At 41.3% G+C, this 21,653-nt stretch overlaps 1 protein-coding gene across 7 annotated transcripts in view; it reads right to left on the bottom strand.

The window, feature by feature from the left end:
• SMG6 (SMG6 nonsense mediated mRNA decay factor) overlaps positions 1-21,653 on the bottom strand; it is a 228,902-nt gene that overhangs the window by 205,694 nt on the left and 1,555 nt on the right. For 5 of the 7 annotated variants that reach the window (XM_025851094.2, XM_073879264.1, XM_025851096.2 and 2 more), the window contains exons 2-8: positions 19,110-20,850; positions 18,375-18,567; positions 17,788-17,898; positions 14,733-14,839; positions 14,399-14,477; positions 6,842-6,952; positions 6,258-6,470 (exon numbers count right to left, since the gene is read on the bottom strand). In XM_025851094.2, the coding sequence (XP_025706879.1) occupies positions 6,258-6,470; positions 6,842-6,952; positions 14,399-14,477; positions 14,733-14,839; positions 17,788-17,898; positions 18,375-18,567; positions 19,110-20,850 (2,555 nt within the window). Of the gene's footprint in view, positions 1-6,257; positions 6,471-6,841; positions 6,953-14,398; positions 14,478-14,732; positions 14,840-17,787; positions 17,899-18,374; positions 18,568-19,109; positions 20,851-21,485; positions 21,566-21,653 lie in introns of those variants that run through there. The other 2 variants (XM_073879263.1, XM_073879265.1) reach the window with 2 other exon arrangements.

The raw sequence follows: 21,653 nt of genomic DNA, 5'->3' as shown, positions 1-21,653 counted from the left end.
GCTAAAACTCAATAACACCAAACTCAATACCCATGGTGCTTTTGCAGTCATTCGTGGACATACCCAGAGTGGCAAAAAATTCAAGTCGACTGATACATGTTCCCAGCTGAGGTTCAACAAGGTAACTCTCTGCCTTCTTGTCCAAGTTCTCAGACTTTAAGCAAGTGCCCTTTTCATGGTCTATTTAGAGCCATGTTTTTCACATTTGTGTGCTTTTTGTTGGTGATTTCACTCTTTAAATGGCCTCCAAGCATAGTGCTGAAGTGTTCTAGTGTTCCTAAGTGCAAGAAGGCTGTGATGTGCCTTAGAGAGAAAACATGTGTCTGTTCAGGCACAAGTTATAGTAGTGTCAGCCATGAGTTCAGTGTTAATGAATCAAAAATATATATTAAATAAAGTGGCTATAAACAGAAACCTACATAAAACAAGGTTATGGGGCGCCTGGTGGCTCAGTCAGTTGAGCATCCAACTCTTGATTCTGGCTCAGGTCTTGATTTCAGGGTTGTGAGATCAAGCCTCGCTTTGGGCTCCACAATGAGCATGGAACCTGCTTAGGATTCTCTCTCTGCCTCAACCCCTGCCTCTCCTCCCCACTCTCTCTCTCTAAAAACCAACCAACCAAACAAAAAAGGTATGTACTGTTTACTTGATGAAATTCTTATAACCAGGGGCTCACAGAAACCTAAGCCTGTATTTCGCTTAGAAGCAATGGTTCAGGGGCACCTGGGTGGCTCAGTCGGTTAAGTATCTACCTTCGGCTCAGGTCATGTTCCCAGGGTCCTGGGATCGAGCCCTGCATTGGGCTCCCTGCTCAGTGGGGAGCCTGCTTCTCCCTCTCCCTCTGCCTGCCACTCTGCCTGCTTGTGCCCTCTCTCTCTTTCTCTGTCAAATAAATAAATAAATAATCTTAAAAAAAAAGAAGCAATGGTTCAGTATTCACTAATTCAGTGTTTGTGGTGACTTTCTAGTACATAACTACCACAAATGACAATAACCAACTGTATACTGAAACATTCTGTTTATGTGGCCATTACTTCCACCAGATCAGAGTTTGGCAAACTAGGCCCACAGGCCAGAGGCAGGCTGCCCCGGGTCTTTGTCAATAAAGTTTTACTGGAACACAGCCATGTTCATTCATTTATGTGCTGTCTATGGCTATTTTAGCACCCCAACAGCTGAGGTAAGTAGTTGTAACAGAGACCATATGGCCTGCAAAGCCTCAAACATTGACTATCTGGCCTTTTTCAGAAAAAGCTTGTTGACCCATGCACTAGACTCTAAGCTCTTTGAGGTAATAATAATGTTGTAGTCATCTTTACAACCCTAGCACAAAGCTGGCACGATAGGACAAGAAACAAAGCTTTAGTCTGGTTAAGTACTGGACCCAGAAGCAGCCCTCTCTCCAAAAACTCAAGAGTAACTGCAGTAAATTCTGGATGTAAACAAGTCCTGAAAAACAATACTATGCAAACAAATAAAATAAATATCGGTATGGTATAAAAACCATTTGGTGGGTGAAATAAGAGATTCAAATAAGGAAAGGCTGAACAATAGGTATTAGGAGCTACTGAGGTACAGTCCAGTCTGAACCCCAAAACACATTTAGAAGGGTGAAGGAGAAGAAAGATTTGTCAAGAGGTTGGCCAAATATACAATGACATCTCATTACCTAAAGACATTTTCTACACATAGCACCAACCATGTTATAGATATAGTAAACCATAGTTGGGGAAAATGCTAGGAATGGTAAATCAAATCATGCCAAAATATGAGAACTCACTAAAGTTTCAGAGACAAACATCTACCAGTGGCTCCTATTCTCATTTGCTCATTCTTCCCCAGTAGACAGATTCAAGTTACAGTCTATTCAAGATATAAACAGAGCAGTTTCATCAGAGACCCTGGCCTCTCAGTGTGAAAACTGTTTCTGATGCTATAATCTCCTTAATTAACTATCTGTAAAAACTCATTTGCTAAGCAGTAACCCTTTTCTGATTTCCAAAGGGAGCTGAGGTATAGCAGAAGGCACATCCACTAAATAAAGAATGCTTGTGACCCTGGTGACACTGAATTTGAGTAGCCTAGCTAGGAGGGGTAGAGTTTAAATATGAGTCTCAATAGTTTAAAAGGATGCCACTTACAGTTGAGGTTGGCAGTCCCTCCCCAGGTAGCGTGTTCAACCCAAACCACATCTCAAGGCTGAAAACCAACAACCCACAAGCTAACCTTCTGTAGCCATTCAGAGAGAGATCCAAAGCTTGTGCTTGGCAGAGAGAAAACAAACTAGTTGGGACTCTACTATCATTACTAACCACCGCCTGAAGCCAAACTTTCTGCTTCTTATTCATGGATGTGATTTTTAGTAGTTTGTGCTAGAAACTCTCTAGGAATTGTCAAAAGAGCAATTCCTGGTAAGGCTAATCACCCAAAAAAGACAACCAAGATGAACAAGCATGCACAGCAAATACATAAATTACACAAGTAAACAAATGACATATACCCTTATAATGAAATATCTATCATACTAAGAACATACCAAAAAAAGATATTCTTAGACAAGTGGAAATATGTTAGTTCTGCTACAATCCTTGTTTCGAAAATATCTATTTGTTCCATTGTGATAAATATACTGGGGAACAATTTGAGCATAGCACAAATTTTGCATCTCCTTATATGTGATTTTGTTCATGAGATACACTGAGTGAACACAGAAAACTGCACTGGGTTGAACTGAGCTACACAGGAACAGAAAACACACACACTTTCCAAATATCTACCAGCTACCGCAGTTCACCATGTGAACTCGTTCTAAGCCACACCGATCCACATCTGGTGTTACATCTATCCATCCAATTTCAAATAACCCTCCTTCCACCACTTAAACACTCAAGCTGCAATCCTCCTAAAGCCCGCTTCTAAAGTTCATTTCTTTTCCAAAATAGTATTTATGTATTTCTTAACCAATGGACGTGTATAAAAGTGCACAACTGTCTCAGGTTCATATCTTTTAATAAGTCACTCCGGATGTTTTTGAGTGTTGTGCCCCTAACCCCATCTTGCCCAAAAGCTCTATGGCTTTTTTTCTGTGCAATTTTACAAAGCACAGTGATTTTTAGGACTCTATGTGTTATAACATTGTAACAGAACTGACTGTATGTCCAATTACTAACTTAAAAAAGGAAACTGTAGGGACAACTGGGTGGATGATGATTAGGCTGAAAATATAAAAACAGCTTCACAAATAGTTTAAAAAAGAAATGACCATTTTCCTCTGTATACGTCTCGAATTATTTGAAATTTCTACCAAAAACACACCCATATATTATTTGTATGATTAAAAATAAATTATTAAAATAATAAAATTAATAAAAATTAATAGATCTAATGACAGCCCATATGCTGAAAATGCATTCTCTGAGATGCAAATAAGAATAAAAACACAGACTTAGGGACGCCTGGGTGGCTCAGTTGGTTAAGCGTCTGCCTTCAGCTCAGGTCAGGATCCCGGGGTCCTGGAAGCCAGTCCTGCACTGGGCTCCCTGCTCAGGAGGGAGCCTACTTCCCCCACTGCCCTTCTGCCTCTCTACCCCACTCATGCTCACTCTCTCTCTCAAATAAAATATTAAAAAATAAACAAATAGGGACGCCTGGGTGGCTCAGTCGTTAAGCCGTCTGCCTTCGGCTCAGGTCATGATCCCAGGGTCCTGGAATCGAGTCCCACATCGGGCTCCTTGCTCAGTGAGGAGTCTGCTTCTCCCTCTCCCTCTGCTGCTCCCCCTGCTTGTGCTCTCTCTCTCTCTCTCTGATAAATAAATAAATAAAATCTTAAAAAATAAATAAATAAAAACAGACTTATAAACACATTACTTAAAAGTCAATGAAATACCTAATGGGAAAAAAAAAATACCTAATGGAAGAGAGAGATCTATAGGATATTAGTTATAACCTTAACTCTTAGGAAGGATACTCCCTAACCTTGAGGTAAAGGTCAAAGAAAGCCATAAAATGCTTTCCCAAATTGTTGTTACCTGCATTTTATTTATTTACTTAAAATATTTATTTATTTAAGAGAGAGCGAGAGAGAAATGCGAGAGCACAGGGGGAGGGGGAAGACTCCCTGCTGAGCGTGAAGCCTGGTGTGGGCCCTGAGATCATGACCTGAGCCAAAACCAGGAGTCCACACTCAACTGCCTGAGACACCCAGGAGCCCCTGTTTCTTTCATTTTAGAGACAGACAGTGGAGCTAACCCAATAGAACAATTTCTCTCTTATTCAAATAGGCTTCCCATTTGGGGCTGCAGTATCCAAACTGGGAGAGTACAGCATGAGAGTCTACTATAGAGGCAACTCCTCTGAAGCACCCCATGCAAACCATGGCACATGGCAAATTGGAAGTTTCATTTATAAGTAATGACTACTTTCCAAGTCATGCATAAAACAGCTAAAGACTAAAAAGGATAAAGGAAAAGAAGTGGAAATTTTATTGTTTTTTGAAGATTTTATTTTTTTTTTTATTTTTTGTTAAGATTTTATTTATTTGTTTGACAGAGAGGGACAGCGAGAGAAGGAACACAAGCAGGGGGAGTGGGAGAGGGAGAAGTAGGCTTCCCGTCGAGCAGGGAGCTTGACGCGGGACTCGATCCCATGACCCTGGGATCACGACCCGAGCCGAAGGCAGACGCTCAACGACTGAGCCACCCAGGCGCCCTTATTTATTTATTTTAAAGAGAGAGAGCAGGGGTCAGAGCACAGGGAGAGGGACAAGCAGACTCCGTGGTGAGCACAGAGCCCGACGCGGGGCTTGATCCCACAACCCCGAGATCATGACCTGAGCAGAAACCAAGAGTTGGGCAATCAACCGAATGAGCCGCCAAGGTGCCCCAGAGAAATCAACATTTTAAATTAAACCCCAAAGAAGTCCCCCTATCCCACCACCTTCGATTCATTCTTAGCAGACAACCGTGTCTCCAGCTTCAAAACGAAAAAAGAAAACATCAAAAAGGCCCTTCCTCATCTTCCTCCAATTCCCACCAACTTACCTGACCCCCTATTACCTGTTCCTCCTTTCCCTCAAGCATAAGAAAGAGGGATCTCTCACCCTCATTCAGGCTAATCCCTGCACTTGTGCTCCAGATTGCTCTCCCTTCCAATCCTCTGCAAGGACCTCTCCCTGCCCGCCATCTATCTCCTTTCTCTCTTCGATTTTCAACCTACTTCTCATTGTGTTTTTTCTCGAGTGACCGAATCAACTCTCATGACTTCAATTCCATCTATAAGAGGATGCCTTCAAACATCTTCATCTCTAATCCAGAATGCTCTCCCCAGCTTCAGACAGGATAGCCTTTAAATCTCTCTTCGATGTCCTAGAGAAATTCTCACATGTCTAAAACTCAAGCATTTTTCTCCTAAAACCAATTCTACCTCTATTCCCTATCTCAAGGAAGAGACCAACACTCACTGTTGCCAACCCAGAAACACCTGGGCAGATGTTACTTTTGATTCCTCCTGTCTTTTAGCTCCCCCTGTCCACTCAAGTCCTTTGGAGTCTACCTCATTAACATACCCCGTATTTGTTCACTTCTCCCCATCTCCAAAGCCATCTCCTGGTTCAGGTCCTCTCCACATCATACTTGGATTATTGTAGTACCCTTCCTACTCTTCCTATTTCTAGTCTTACCCTTCTCCAAACTTTTCACAAAGCAGCCAGAGTTATACTTCTAAAATGTGTATCTGACAAGTTACTTCCTTATTCAAAGCACTCAAGAGTTCCCTACTATCTTCAGGATAAAGGTCAAACTATTTACCACATGACCCTTCAGGATGTGGTCCCAGGTCACCCCACCATCCACTCCACTATGAATTTTACTCTCAAAGGACAATGAACCAGCCATTTGCAGTTTTCCTACTATACTCTCTCCTACTAGCTTCACAAAATCCCTTCAGAATCCTAAAGCATCATATTGGTGACTCTAAACCCAAAGCAGCAAAAAATTCTCATCCTATACTAAAGTAGATCTTCCTTTAGAAAAACTAGTTTTACTAAATTCTACAGTGCCACATAGTGGTGAGAGAGGGAAGCACGTAATAAAGAAGAAGTGAAGCTGGAGGAGAAAGAGGAGGACGTCAGAAAGCCTGAAGTGATTTACCTTCCCTGGGATTCATGGGAAATGTCTGTGCAGTGCCTCCCAGTTGCATGTACTGGGGCATCCACTTTTACTTAGCTAGTCTTGATCATTATATCACCCTCAGGAACTTACATCACTTGGGCTCAGGCTGCCCAGCCCATTCTCCTGCTCAGAATCCTTCCCAGATTCAGTGCCCTGGGAGGACCGAGGATGTGATGGATGGATCCAGATCTCTAAGCGAGTGGTGTCATCTCCAACATGCCGGAAAGTAGACTTCTTTCCTTTCCGCCACTGGTCAGGGCTCAGTTCCAATTCCTCATGTTGCTTTTTTTCCATCTGCTCTGCCTGTACAACATACAAACACATAAGCTCAGACTCTCCTGGGATTCAACTAATAAAAAGAGGCACTCACCTCATCTTGAGTTTGTTGCCCAGGGGCTATAAAAAATAAAGACTTTTCTATACTCCCTAAGTAGCAAAGTATTATCTGCTTTGTCTCATAGAAGTTATTAATTCCATAATCTAGATGCACACCCAAAGGCCCTGGAGAACTCTCCTAAAGATGAGTTTGGTTCTGTATAGGGGCTGACTGACTAATCAGCACAGCCCAATGGGACCCCCTGAGGGCATTATAAGGCATTCCTCTGAGGACACGGAAGCACTAAGAGAAACACATTCTTTTAGGAAGGAATGAGTTCGCCTGCATCCCCACTCACCTTTCGTTTTGTCTCCTCAAACAAGCTCATGAGACTCTCCTTGGCAGTCAGGATAGGGTTGCTGGCAGCTAAACTGCGCATATAGTAATAGACAGCATCAAGCTTCCTCCTCTGCAGAAAAAAGCCAGAGACATCAAGTCAACCAGTTCTCTTCCTGACTCCAGCCTGAGTCAGCTGACCTAGAAAACGTTACTATCTCTCCCAGGCTATAAGGAATTCCAATAAGAAAATCAGAATGCTATCCATAGGAGGAACCACGGCAATTACGTCAGGGATCTCTCCTGGCACAGGACTCTGACTTACATGTGGAGGTACTCTAAGAGCCAAGTACTCACAAGAGGGAGAAAAGAATAAAGAGCCTCATCAAATATAAAATCTAATTACATTTTGTTTTTAGAGAAAGAAAATGTTCAACTCACTAGTTATTAGCTAAAAAAATTATAAATAACAATGGCAATATCACTGATTAAGCACAATGAGACAAGTGACCATCACTTCATAGATTTTACTCCTAAACCTAAGAACACTGCCCCATAGGCATTATTAGTCCCATTTCAAAGATGAGGAAAGGGGAGCCCAGGAAGATTGCTGTCCAACAACATAACTTGTCCATCAAGGCCTCCAAGCCAAATCCTGGGTATGATGGTATATAAACCTACGTCTGTCTGGCTCCTGAGTTCAGGTTTGCCCTATACCACACTGATTCTGCAGAGAAAGGGAACTGTAAACTATTATCCAATGAATTCAGCAAATAAATACTTCAAGTCTGTTTCACAACCAATTAATAAGGAAAAGAAGTAAAAGAAAGGGAGATCAGAAAGGAGAAAGAAAAACACTGAAACAAAGGGGGAAAGAATGTCAAAAAGCCTTTCTCCAACTTCATATATATTTTTTCCTTTTTTTCTGTCTCAAAATGCATTTGGAACACTAACTTCTCTCTCACCCCTGTAACTCATTCTTCAAAACTTAAATCTTAAAAACAACAACAACAACAAAAAACCTCACATCTTCTATTCAGCTAGCATGGTTAAAGGTACACATTCTAAGGTCAACTGCCTGAGTTTGAATTAGGTCCTGCCACTTATTAGGTAGATATTTATTAGAAGACATTTATACACATATGGCTCCTAAAATGAATAAAATTCATATAACACATACAGTTTAACAGATTATCTGATATACTGTTACAGTCAGTTAAATGGGGGCTATTTTTTTGTTTCTTATTTTTTTAAGATTTTATTTTTAAGTAATCTCTACTACACCGCCTTGGGGCTCAAACTCGCAACCCTGAGATCAACAGTCACACACTCTACTGAGACAGACAGGCACCCCTAATGGGGGCTATTTTTAATATTATCCCAATCTGTACTGATCTCAGCCTATACCACTCACTTGATTTTAGATTGCGTTTTGTCGATTCTACAATGATTTTTTCATATTTTAACATTTCTGAAATCAAGACAGAACTTACAATCTGTATCTACCATTAGGTCCTATTTATAATTCACATATTCTTTCTTAGTGGTCCAGAAAATAATGGTGCATCTAATCAATTGCATCAAATTTCATGAAGTCTAATTTGTATCACTGTCTACACACCTCACTTGTCTTCTCAACACATTTTTCAGAGCAGAAAACATCACATATTCATCACTCACAGCACCTAGCAAAGCGCTGTGTACAAACATGCTCTCACTGAATTCTTGAGATTCACTGAATGACTGACTGGAGGAAACAGAAAATTAAGAAAGTGATATTAAAAGACAACTAGGATAAAAGGGAGACAGAAAAAGAGGGACAGAGGAAAAGAGCTTGAAAGGACCACTAATTTAGGTCAGAGGTCTATGAAAGAAAAATATACCAATTTAATCAGAATGGCAAAAAGCCACAGAGGGAATTCAGTGAAGTTGTAAGATATTATGATCAATGCTCAAAAATCAGTTACATTTCTATATATTAGTAATAAACAATCTTTAAAAGAAATTAAGAAAATAATTCCATTTACAACAGCATCAAAAAGAATAACATACTTAGGAATAAGTTTAACCAATGAAGTGTAAAACTTATATACTGAAAATTATAAAACACGTCTGAAAGAAACTAAAGAAGACCTAAATAAATCAAAAACATCTGTGTAAATACTCCCCAAAGCAACTAAACAATCAATGTAATTCTTATGAAAATCCCAATGACTCTTTTTGCAGAAATGAAAAAGCTGATCCTAAAATCCATATGGAATTACAAGAAACCCCAAACAGCCAAACTCATCTTAAAAAAGAAGAACAAAGGTGGAAAACTCATATATCCTGGTTTCAAAATTTACCACAAAGCTATAGTAATTAGAACAATGAGGTGCTGGCATAAGGGTAGACATATGGATCCATGGAAGAGAACTAGAGTCCAAAAATAAATCCAGGCACCAAATGATTTACAACAAGGATACCAAGACTAGTCAATGGGGAAAGGACAGCCTCTTCAACAAATGGTACTAGAACTGGATATCCACATGCAAAAGAATGAAGTTGGGCCCATATTTCACACCATTTACTTAATGAAAAATGGATCAAAGATCTAAATATAGAAACTATAAAAACTCTTAGAAGAGGGGCACCTGGGTAGCTAAGTCAGTTAAATGTCCAATTCTTGGTTTCCGCTCAGGTCATGATCTCACGGGTCGTGAGATCAAGCCCTGCATCAGGCTCTGCGCTCAGCGGGCAGTTGGCTTGAAGATTCTCTCCCTCTGACCCTCCCCCAGTGCACATGCATGCATCTGCGTGTGCACTCTCTCTCTCAAATTATAAATAAATAAATCTTTCTTTTTAAGATTTTATTTATTTATTTGACAGAGAGAGAGAGAGAGTGCACAAGCAGGGCGATCAGCAGGCAGAGGGAGAAGCAGGCTCCCTGCTGAGCAAGGAGACCGATGTGGGACTCGATCCTAGAACCCTGGGACCCAAGCTAAAGGCAGAGTCTTAAAGAGATTTTGTACACTCACATTCATGGCAGCATTACTCACAATGGCCAAAAGGTGGAAGTGTGCACTGACAGATGAAGTGACAAACAAAATATGGTATGTACATATAACTGAATGCTATTCAGCCTTAAAGAGGAAATTCTGACACAAGCTGTAACATGGATGGACCTTTAGGATATAATGCTAAGTGAAATAAGCCAGTCAAAAAAAGAAATACTGTATGATTCCACTTATATTAAGTACCTAAAATAGACAAATTCAGAGACAGAAAGTAGAAGGGTGGTTGTCAGTGGTTGGAGGGAGGGGAAAATGGGGAGTTGCTTAATTAATGGGTATAAAGTTCCAGTTTTGCAAGATGAAGAAAGTTCTGGAGGTCAGTTGCAAAACAATGTAAATGTAAAATGGGTAAGATGGTAAATTTCATCTTATGTATATTTTACAATTAAATTTTTTAAAATTTTTTTAATATAAGAAAAAATAGGCAAAGGATTTATTTTTTTTTAAGATTTTATTTACTTATTTGAGAGAGAGAGGGGACATGAGGGGGGGAGGGTCAGAGGGAGAAGCAGACTCCCTGCTGAGTAGGGAGCCCGATGCGGGACTCGATCCAGGGACTCCAGGATCACAACCTGAGCCGAAGGCAGACTCTTAACCAACTGAGCCACCCAGGTGCCCTAGGCAAAGGATTTAAATAGACTTTTCTCCAATGGCCTATAATGCAGCTCAACATCATTAGTTGTTAGGGAAATGCAAATCAAAACCACAATGAGACACTACTTCAAAGTCAATAGATTTGTAGATAATAACAAAATGATTCTAAAGTTTATATGGAAAGGCAAAAGATCCAGAATAGCCCACATAATACTGACAAAGAAGAACATGGTCGGAAGACCGAACTACCCAACGTCATGACTTACCATTAAGCTACTATAGTGGTACTGGCCAAAGAACAGACAAACAGATCAATGGAATGAAATAGAGCCCAGAAATAGACCCATACAAATACAGCCAGCTGATCTCTGACAAAGGAGGAAAGGCAATTCGATGGAGAAAGGATGATCTTTTCAACAAATGGTGTTGAAACAACTGGACATCGACATGCAAAACAATGAATCTATGCCACAGACCTTATACCTTTCTGGATCACAGACCTAAATGTAAAATGTAAAACTATACAACTCCTAGAAGATAACACAGGAGAAAATCTAGATAACCTTGGGTTTGGTGAGGAGTTCTTAGATATTACACCAAAAGCAAAATCCACAAAAGAAAAAGTTGTTAAGTTGGATTTCATTAAAATTAAAAACTTTTGTTCTGTGCTAAGAAAATGAAAAGATAAGCCACATACAGAGAAAATATCCACAAAACACATATCTAATAAAGGACTGATATTCAAAATATACACTTAAAACTCAACAATAAAAAAACAACCCAATTTAAAGTTGGGCAAAAGATCAAAACAGATACCTCACCAAAGAAGATACACAAATGGCAAATAAGCACATGAAAGGATGCTCCACGTCATATGTTATTAGGGAAATGCAAGTTAAAATGAGATAACACTACACATCTATTATAGAATGACCAAAATCCAGAACACTGACAACACTAAATGCTGATGAGGATGCAGAGCAACAGGAACTCTCATCCACTGCTTGAAGAAATGCAAAATGGCACAGCCACTTCCGAAGACAGTCTGGCAATTTCTTCCAAACTACATACACTCTTACCATACAATCCAGCAATCACACTCCTTGGTATTTATCTAAATGAGATGAAAATTTATGTCCAGGGGTGCCTGGGTGGCTCAGTTGGCTAAGCAACTGCCTTCGGCTCAGGTCATGATCCGGGGGTCCAGGGATCGAGTCCCACATCGCGCTCCCCGCTCAGCAGGGAGTCTGCTTCTCCCTCTGACCCTCCCCCCTCTCATGCTCTCTCTCTCTCTTTCTCTCTCTCAAATAAATGGATAAAATCTTTTAAAAAAAAAAGAAGAAGAAGAAAATTTATGTCCACACAAAGACCTGCATGCAAACATTTACAGCATTTTTATTTATAACTGCCAAAACTTGAAAACAACCAAGATGTCCTTCAATAGGGGAACGAATAAACAAACTGTGGTACATCCATATAATGGAACATTACTCAACAATAAAAAGAAAAGAGTTGTCACATCACAAAAATAACCCTAAATGCATATTACTAAGTGAAACAAGCTAATCTGAAAAGGCTACATACTGTATGGTTTCCAACTATGACATTCAGGAAAAGGCAAAACTACAGACACTAAAAATTAAGATTGCTAGAGGTTCAGAGGACTGAGGAGGGCTGAACAGATGGAGGGTGGAGCACAGGGTATTTTTAGGACAGTGAAACTACTCTGTATGATACTGTAATGATGAATACATGTCATTACAGATTTGTACAAGCTTTGTACAATCCACAGACTGTACAAAAGTGAACCCTAATGTAAACTAGGAACTTTAGTTAGTGATAATGTATCAATCCTGGCTCATCAATAATAAACAAATGTATTACACTAATGCAAAATGTTAATGACAGGGAAAACTGACCAGGAGAGGAGCTGAGGGAGTATATAGGAACTCTCTGTACTTTCTGCTTAATTTTTCTGCAAACCTAAAACTGACAAGGAAGGAAAGAAAGAAGAAAAGAAAAAGAGAGAAAGGAAGAAAGGAAGGAAGGAAGGAAGGAAGAAAGGAAAGAAGAAAAAAACACTGAAGAAAAAAATGTCCCCAAGTGGGGGGAAAAAGCCCACAGTGCAATATCACTTTACACTCATTAGGTGGGTCATAATCAAAGAAATGAAAATGTTGGTGAGAACATGGAGGAACTGGAACCCTTGTACATTGCTGGTAAGAATGTAAAAAGGTACAGCCTCTATGAAAAAGTTTGGTGATCCCTTAAAAAGTTAAACATGGGGGCGCCTAGTGGCTCTGTCATTTAAACATCCGACTCTTGATTTCGGCTCAGATCACGATCTTAGGGTCGTGAGATCGAGCCTCACATTGGGCTCCATGCTCAGCAGGGAGTCTGCTTCTCTCCCTCTCTCTCTTTGCTCCTCCCACCACCAGCATGCACACTGTCTCTAAAATAAATAAATCTTTAAAAAAAAGGCTAAACATGGAATTACCATATAACCCAGCAATTCCACTCATAAGTATAGACTCAGAAGAACTGAAGACAGATATTCAAATACCTGTACTTCACAAAGCACTATTGACAACAGCTAAAAGGTGAAAACAAACCATAAACAAACCACATAAACAAACCTCAAAAACTTTATTCTAAATGCAAGAAGCCAGACATAAAGAAGTCACATATTGGATGATTCCATTTATATGAAATATTCAATAGGTATATCCTGAAACAGAAAGCAGACTAAGTGGTTGCCAGAGGCTGGGAGGTAGAAGGAATGGAGAGTAATGGGTATGGGGTTTCCTTTTGGGGTGATGAAAATGTCTTGGAATTAGACAGAGTTGATGGTTGCATAATACTTTTAGTGTACTAAAGAAAATAAAGAGTGAATGAAGAGGGGCACCTGGGTGGCTCAGTCGGTTATGCATTTACCTTCAGCTCAGGTCATGATCCCAGGGTCCTGGGATAAAGCCTCACATCAGGCTCCCTGCTCAGTGGGAAGTCTGCTTCTCCCTCTACCCCTCCCCACTGTTGGTGATCTCTCTCTCTAATAAATAAGTAAAATCTAAAAAAAGAAAGTGAATGAAGATATTCTAGAGATGTAGAAGGAAGTGTGTCGGTCAACCACACTACTTAATCAACAATTTCAATCCATCATGAAGTGTTAGGAATTTCTTTGAATCTTTTGTTGAATAAAGGGGAATAAAAATTTTAATTCAAACAGATTATTCAGGCAATGAAATTTTATAGCATTATGAAAACTCTTCCTACTAAATGAGCATGTTAGCTGCTTTACACTTAAATCTTTGATACCTACCATTGACCTCCCCCCCGCCTTCAATTCAGCTTCCTTACGAGGGGCTGTTACCTGCTCCCAAGGCTCTCTGTTAGAGGCATATTGAGAGGAGTTTGGTTAAGATCTAGGAAGATACAATTTGGCACTAATTGTTTCTGCTAAGGAGGCTCGTTAAGTGAAAACTTAAGAGGAATAAGGGGATAATCTGGGGAAAGGAAGTAAAGATCTCACTAGTTAGGGCTAGTTGAGGACTTTAAGGAAAAGTGGTAAAGGGAGCCTTATTTTCCCTTCTAGAAATGAGTAAACTCATTCAACAGGACAGGGAAGGGAAGAAAGACAAGATTCAGAGCAGAAGCCTTGGTCAAAAACAAAGAGTGGTGTTTGGCTGGAGCATGAGCATTCCCTTAAGAACTTAAGTGCAATGAAAGGGGATGAAGTACAGATTCAACTGGAATGAGGAATCACTGACAACTTACCTCTGAAAGTAACAAGAGGAATGTGAGGATGGCAGGAAAGGATATTTTTTAGGTTTAGTGTTCAGAGGAACTCTAGCTCCAGAAGCTGATACTATCAAAATCCATTCTTTCTAAGATACTGTCTGCAAAATACTTGCCCTGTCCATAGGATTGCTTACCGTATACACTGCCAGCAGAGCCAACTGGTTATATGGGCGCCCATTCTTGGGAGCAATATGCTGGGCCTTTAGGTACCAACTGGAATAGAAAAACAGTAAAAAATGCTAGCTCCATATCAATGCTTTCCCATTTCATCACCTGATAGCCCTAACTGCTTAAGACATAAGCTGGAGTGTTAGATGTGACGCTGGAGTGGTAAAGCCTGATTACAAAGACCAATAGGGACACCTGTAGGACTTCCATATGAGAGCAGCTCAGGTGGCCCATTGCTCTTAATAGGGCTTAGCTTAACGCCGCAAGGAAAGAGAAGCAATGAACAAGAGGCAAAAGTACCTGCGTGCTTTCCCGTAGTTTGCTGTGTCATTGGCTTGTTCCCGATACCTAGCGATATCTCCTTGGCAAATCATACATCGCTGGGCACTGATCAAAGCATATTTTACCTGCAGGAAAAATGATCAGTTAGTAGTATACCCAAGAAACTTTAACTCCAACACCAAAGGACAATGATAGGATCAAAGTGACAGAACAGCACTAATAAGGCACTAGTAGTCCTCAACAAAGAAAAAAGTTTTCAGTCTAAACTTGCCTAGCAAAAACAGCCAATAATGTGAAGCAAAATAAAATGAGAAAGAATGGCAGAAAAGAGAGCGGTCATTCTTATTTCTAGTCCCAGGTAAACAGAAAAAAACATTCTGAAACCTGGAAACCAGGAAACCTGACTCTCTATGTAAGAGTTGTGTGATCTTCCGTAGGTCTTTGGAACTGTTTTTTGGACTCAAGTTTCTTCATCTGAATATAAAAATGCATACTCCATAGAGTAAGTGTTAAATACTTCACAAATTATAAAGTGATATACAAATACTAAGACAATTGTTTATTTTGTTATTTTCCTGTCATCACTATAGTCTCTCTCTCCTCAAACTATGAGTATCACTGCACTGTGTTCCTGCATTTCATTCACTCTGCAAAACAATAACAATTCCCTAAAACGATAACATAGTTACCCTCTACCAAACACCTACGAAATGGCCAGGGACTGGGTAGTTCTCTCTCCCTCTCTATATGTATGTTTTCTCAATAATGGGCTTGGCAGCTGTCCCTCCATTAGAAAACAACAGAGTAGACCCTTAACAATCCTAAGACATATGGCCAACCAAAAAACCTAAGGAACATCACTTCACAACATACAATTCCACTCCACCTCACACACAAGAAATTAACATATCACAGAATAAAGAACAAAGCTTCAAGGAGAAGTAGATACTGCCCCTGAGGAAGGCTCATCCACTAGCTAAATAACTAGCTGCTGCACATCAACCTCCTCATATATAAAAAACGTGTGCCTCAGCAAAGTTATATACCATTACAAGCCATATACCTTCAGAGTCCTGACTATTCCACACATTCTATGAACACCAAGAACCCTTTGTAGTTAGCTGACAAAGCACCAAGAAAGCAGATTATGTTTCCATACTACAGCACTCTACTATCTCAATGGGGGGAAGAAAAAAACCAAATTCCACCGAAGGCTCTCCACTATCCTCTGGATGAAGTCCCAGATGATCTAGCTTCTGTTTACCTCTACAGCACCACCTCCCCCTTCTCTCTCTGTACCTCAGTCAGACTAGACTTTCCTTAGTCTCCCTAACACACCACGCTCTTTCCAGCTTCAGGACCTGCACATATACTACTTCCTCTCCATAGAATGTTCTAGCATCTTCACATACACCTTCACTTGGCTAACATCTCAGGTTTTTAGCCCCAGCTTAACTGTGACTTCCTCAGTCTTCCATGATCCTCTAAACCCCTTTAACTTACACCCCCACCACAACATCCTTTGCAGAAGTCGTTGCATCTGCAATTACTAATCCACCACCTGTACTCACCCCTAAGCAAACTCTAAACTCCAAGAGCTGGGATCATGGCTTTCTTGTTCCACAATGAATTATGTGTCTTATAAAGACACGTGGCATGTAGGAGGGTCTCAATAAATACTTGTTGATTAGTAATAGAGTTTGTGCACAGCAATAATCAGGAGTAGAAAGACAAGAGGAAGTCTCTGCTCCATAAATCATATGCCTTTCTCTAATGAATCTTTATTTAACCTCTTCCTTTACCCTGGTCCTTTCCTCTCAATATATAAATATCCTTAAGACTCTTCCAGCTTAAAAACAAACTTCTCTTGACACTATGTTCTCTTTTAACTACTATCTTCCCTCCTTGCCTTCACAGCCAAGATTCTTAAAAGGATGGTCTATATTACTCCCTGCATTGTACCTACTGTCCCACTTTTCACTCTCTGCAATCTGTCTTCCATCCTCTCCAACTGAAATAAATTGTGGTACGCTCATCCAATCCACTGGACACTTTTAGTAGTAGCAGCATTCGCTGACTCTACAGCACTTGACAATTCTGCCCACCTTGAAATTTGATCCCCATCCCTCACTCTCTGGCTGACTGGCCAGTATCCCAGTATCCCAACTTCTGCTTCAACTATCACTTACACACTGATGACTTCTGAATCTATAGCACCAGCTTAGCTCTTTCCCCTGAGCTTCAAACAGACCAGAATATTCATCTGTTCATTTTCAAGTTCCTCTACTTACGCAGAGCCAAAACTGAACTAGCCTCTTCCTTCCCAGCCACTCTCCTAGGCCACAAACTGGGAGATGATCTAGACTCCTTATGCCTCCTATCTCATCATTCACACCAAATCAGCCAGCAAGTCAATTCTATTTCCCTTTTATCTTTCCAATTTGTCTCCGCTTCTCCACCTCCACTACCTCTACCTTAGGTTCAGGCCCTCAACCTGACCCTCCCTACCTCCACACTCTTGCCCAAAATCATCCATTTGCCAGTGACTCGTTCTAAGAAGAAATCTATGCCATCCATTTAGTGAAAATCAAGCCATGGCTCCTCGCTGCTTTCAGAATAAAGTCCAAACTCTTCAGTATGGCATACAAAAGTTTTTGATCTATCCCTTTCTACTTCATTAGCTTTACCTCCTACAACAGCCCAACTCCACATTACAAAAACTAGCATATTGCACTTCTTACACTTTCCAACAAGGCCTGATTCTCTCTTGCTGTGCCCTGTACTGCCCCTTCCACTCCTAGTCATGTTTCAAGACTTGACAGTCTCTCAGAAGTCTCCCTTAACTCCACCAGTTGGAATCAGAGCCATTTCACTCTGTGCCCCTTCCACACTGTATATATAACATTACCATGGTACTTACTACATGATAATTGCTGGTTTAATTGGTCTGTTCCCCCACTGGACTGTATCTTTTGTTTTGTATCCTCAACACCTAGCATAGTGCCTAGCACATAACACTAGACAAATGCTTACTAAATGGATGATTAAATTTAAGATAAAGAAGCTGGCTTACTGTCTTGCGTAATGGCTTGCTGCGAATGGCAAGACCATCCATGTAGTCCTCCAGTTTGAACTTGTAAGTAACCTGCAGCTTCTGAAGCAAACTATCAAAGAAGTCACTACCCTATAAAGACAAAAAATAAGAAACAGCTGAATCAGACTGTTCTGATCCAATCTACCCACCAGAAACTGGGGCAAGTAACCTGTCCACAGTTCTGCTAATGTTTAGTCATCCTATGTAAAGAGAGGCATATATAGTATTTAGTGGTCACCAACTAAACACAAGACAAATTCATAGCATAAGCCCCTCCATGGTTTTAAAAATATGAACACACACATACCATACACACTTTCTCTCCCCACAGCACCCACCTCCAAACAAGACATTCAGAAAATTTTCAAGCTCAGAACTAACTCCAATTGCCAATAAGTTATGGTCCCAAGGAAGCAACAGGGTGGGTTAGGCCTAAACCCAAGAAAAGAGCATAAGGTTTTTAGTCAATGTTCTGCTATAAATCATCATATTTCAGGTGATAAAAACCCATCACAACTACAGAATGCTAAAGCCTTTATCCTGAGGACAAAAAGATGATGGTTTACCTCATCCAAGAGCTCCAAAAGTCTGTTCCGAATCTGTTCGGGGTTCTCAACATTTGGATCCTTGAGAAGCTGCCTGAACTTCTCAATCACCTGATAGAAAGCATTCTTCCACAGGATCTGATCCACATTCTGATTATCAGAGAACTCAATATCTAATAGGATACAGCGCTCATATAGCTGCAGCAGTTCAGCTCTGGAATAAAATACATGCAACTTCTAGCTCCAAATACACCACAAGAAAGGCTAGACCCAAGATCTGAGCTTCTTGCAAATTAAACACCTTCCTTGGCAGGAAATCCAAAATGCCACCAGGTATAGTACTCATTTGACTTTTTATTCTGCACAGCAGAATGTCATTCTAAAGACAGTTATGTCTAGGAAAATGGTTTTTCCCCATATGCCTCCACCTAAATTTAACAGCTGAAATAAGATCTTCACCACAAGTTACATGTTGTTCACTTCTTGGCATTCTGGAAAGTCTTTCCTTTTCCATTTCCAGATTCCATGTTCTCTTAAGGACTTTTTTTCTTAAAGAAAAAGTGGGAAGCATAATCATTTCTAAGACTAGAAACCAAATTTTCTGTTCTTTTTTCCAACTACTCCTTCCTTACAAAAATCAATGTGAAAGGGATTTAATGCCCAGTGCCTTGCCAAAAGTTTCTACACTCCTCCACCACAGGAGCCTACCCACCTCCAGCTTACCCCCACGTCCCTCTAGGATGGAACACAGCACACCTGAGCTGGGTCATCTTCTCCAGACCCTCAGGGCTGATGCGGTCCCTGGAGAGCAGGTTGCTGAGCTGCAGTTCCTGGTTGTCAGCCACCCGGAGAAGCCTATGTAGCTCCTGCTGCTGCATGTTCCTCATGTGCTGTTCCATCTCCTCAGGACTCATGGTGCTGGCAGGGAGGGGGCCACAGACATACTGTCCTGATGCAGATGGGTAGCCTGGGTAGTAAGGCCCGGGGTACACACCATTTGTAGGGCCCACGGGGTACTGCAGAGGGCTATAGCCTGTATAAGGATACTGAGAGGCAGGGCCTGGTGTCCGGGGGTAATAATAGGGGTTGTCAGAGTTTTGAAACTTATAGTAAGACGCTTGGGCTTGGCGGGAGTCACCCCAAGAGGTAGGGCTGACTTCATCATCAGTGTCTAAGAAATGTAGCTGGGGCGTCTGGCTCTTTAGAGCAGGTTTCTGATCAGGATTGTTTGGGTCCCATAATCGTCGAGTGGTGCCTCCTCGGCCCCAACTCCGAGATCCCTTACTACCAGATCCAAATAAAAGCCGAGGTCCCAAAGGTGCAGATTCTGGAGAACCGGCTGAACTGACAGATAGGGTGGTATGGGCAGGCAGAATCAGAATGCCACGTCCACGGCCTCGAAGTTCTTGTTTCAGGTTTTTGGACTCCTGCTTCTCAGGGCCTTTGCCCCCACTGCTCAGGCCTTTGTCAAGCTTTATCCTATCCACATCCTCCCTGGCTGATTTCACGAGAGGGGAGTCTTTGTTCATGGTTTCTGCATCAAAAGTGACACGAAGAGTGCCTCGATTTTCTTTCCCATTGCTTTTCTGCTCTCCCTCCCCACGGCCAGACCAGTTTCTTTCTAAATGTTTCTTCCGTTCCGAGCTCCTCCTGGGCCCATCAGGCTCATCAATTCTGTCCTCATCCAAAGAGTCAGTTGAGGACATAGATACTTGCTTCTTCAGTCGTGGCCTCTCCTTGGTCCGATCCTGTCGGCGGCGGCGACAACCACTATCGGTCAGGCCAGCCCCCTCAGCACTGTTGTTGCTGCCAGCCGAGCTGGTACTACAAGTGCGGTAGCGGTTCCTTCGTTTGTCTGAGCGGGAGTAGCGCTTTGCTGAACCTAGCTTCCCCTGTGCCAGGTCATCGGTCACTTTCTTTATCCCCTCCCCCTTCTCAATCCTCTTTCCTTTTTCTCCCTTTGCAGCCCTTACTCTGTCACCATTTAGGCTTTTTTCTGCCTCATCTTTGTCTGGTTTATTCATGACCTCCTCTTTCACATTTCCCCTACACTCATCTTCTTCTACTCTCAATTGCTCCACCTGGTTGAGGATTTCTTCCTCACCCGCCCTGCTAGTTGATTCTTTGATAAGAGTCTGCAAACGCCTTCCAGGCTGGTAGATCTGCATGTCAGGTTTCTTTGTTCTCTTGATAATTCTTAGACTTCGATCCTCTTGTCCAGAAGTCGTAGGAAAGGACTCCTGTGCCCCAATATTTTCTGGGTCTACAGGACCATTTTGATGTTGGTTATCCAGTTCCTTGCAGACATCCTTAACGAACTGTGTACCATTTCCAACAGCAGAGGAATCTCTGTTGTTAATAATTTCATCCTTAAATTCGTCACTCCCAGAAGGTTCCTTGATTTTAGGTTTGTTCCTCAATCGGGAAAGACCAGGCTTATAGATTTCCAGATCTGGGCGCCGGTTATCTCTGCGTTGCCTGGGCTCCTTCATGTTTTCTATGATGTTGGAGAGAGTGTTGCGGAGGAACAGGTAGAAGAAAAGAATAAAAGGGGAGGGAAGGAAAAAAAACCGTCACTCTGGTTAAATAACAGAGAAGCCAAGCAAGAACAACACATTGAAATGCCAATACTGGCGAACATGGAAGAAAATTTCTGAAGCGGCAGAAATTCTACTAGGTTTACAGTTATTTGTTTAGCAATTATCAAGGCTAAGAACTTCATTATGTCAGAGCTATCTACACTTGAATTAGGGAAATAAGAAAAACAGTAACAACAACAACAACAACATACCCTCTTGTGTTACCCAAGTCATAGCCAGATGTCCAAGACCCCAAACTACTTTATCATTGCCAGAATAAAAGATGTCTAACTATTTGAGCTTCAGACTGTTCTCTGCTATGGAGCCCTTGGATCCATTTTAGTCTTTTCTTCTAGTGCTTCTAACATTTTTCCAGGGTGGCTAAGCCCTTTTTAACATAGTAGTAGTAGGGAATAAAGGAGAAAAAGAGGGGTATGCACAACAATCCACAGTTCTGGACACCTCTGGGGGGGGGGGGAATGTGCAACTCCAGTCTCTGAACTTGACCAGGACAATCCTCTTCTTTTAGGATACCAACTGCCCAAACACATACCTCTTATTGAAGCAAACAGGAAGCAGTTCCTTTCACATTCTTCAACTCCACTCATGCTCACCAACTCTCTAACAGCAGCCAGCAGTCATTCCAAGGAAATACTGCTCAGACTATTATCATTAGAATACTGCGACTAACTGCTACTATGATGTGGAATATGAGAAGGAA

This window comes from Callorhinus ursinus, unplaced genomic scaffold, assembly GCF_003265705.2.
Source record: "Callorhinus ursinus isolate GAN/ISIS: 27379988/994484 unplaced genomic scaffold, GSC_fseal_2.0 scaffold34, whole genome shotgun sequence".
Taxonomy (NCBI): domain Eukaryota; kingdom Metazoa; phylum Chordata; class Mammalia; order Carnivora; family Otariidae; genus Callorhinus; species Callorhinus ursinus.
This window is presented reverse-complemented; position numbering and strand designations above follow the sequence as displayed.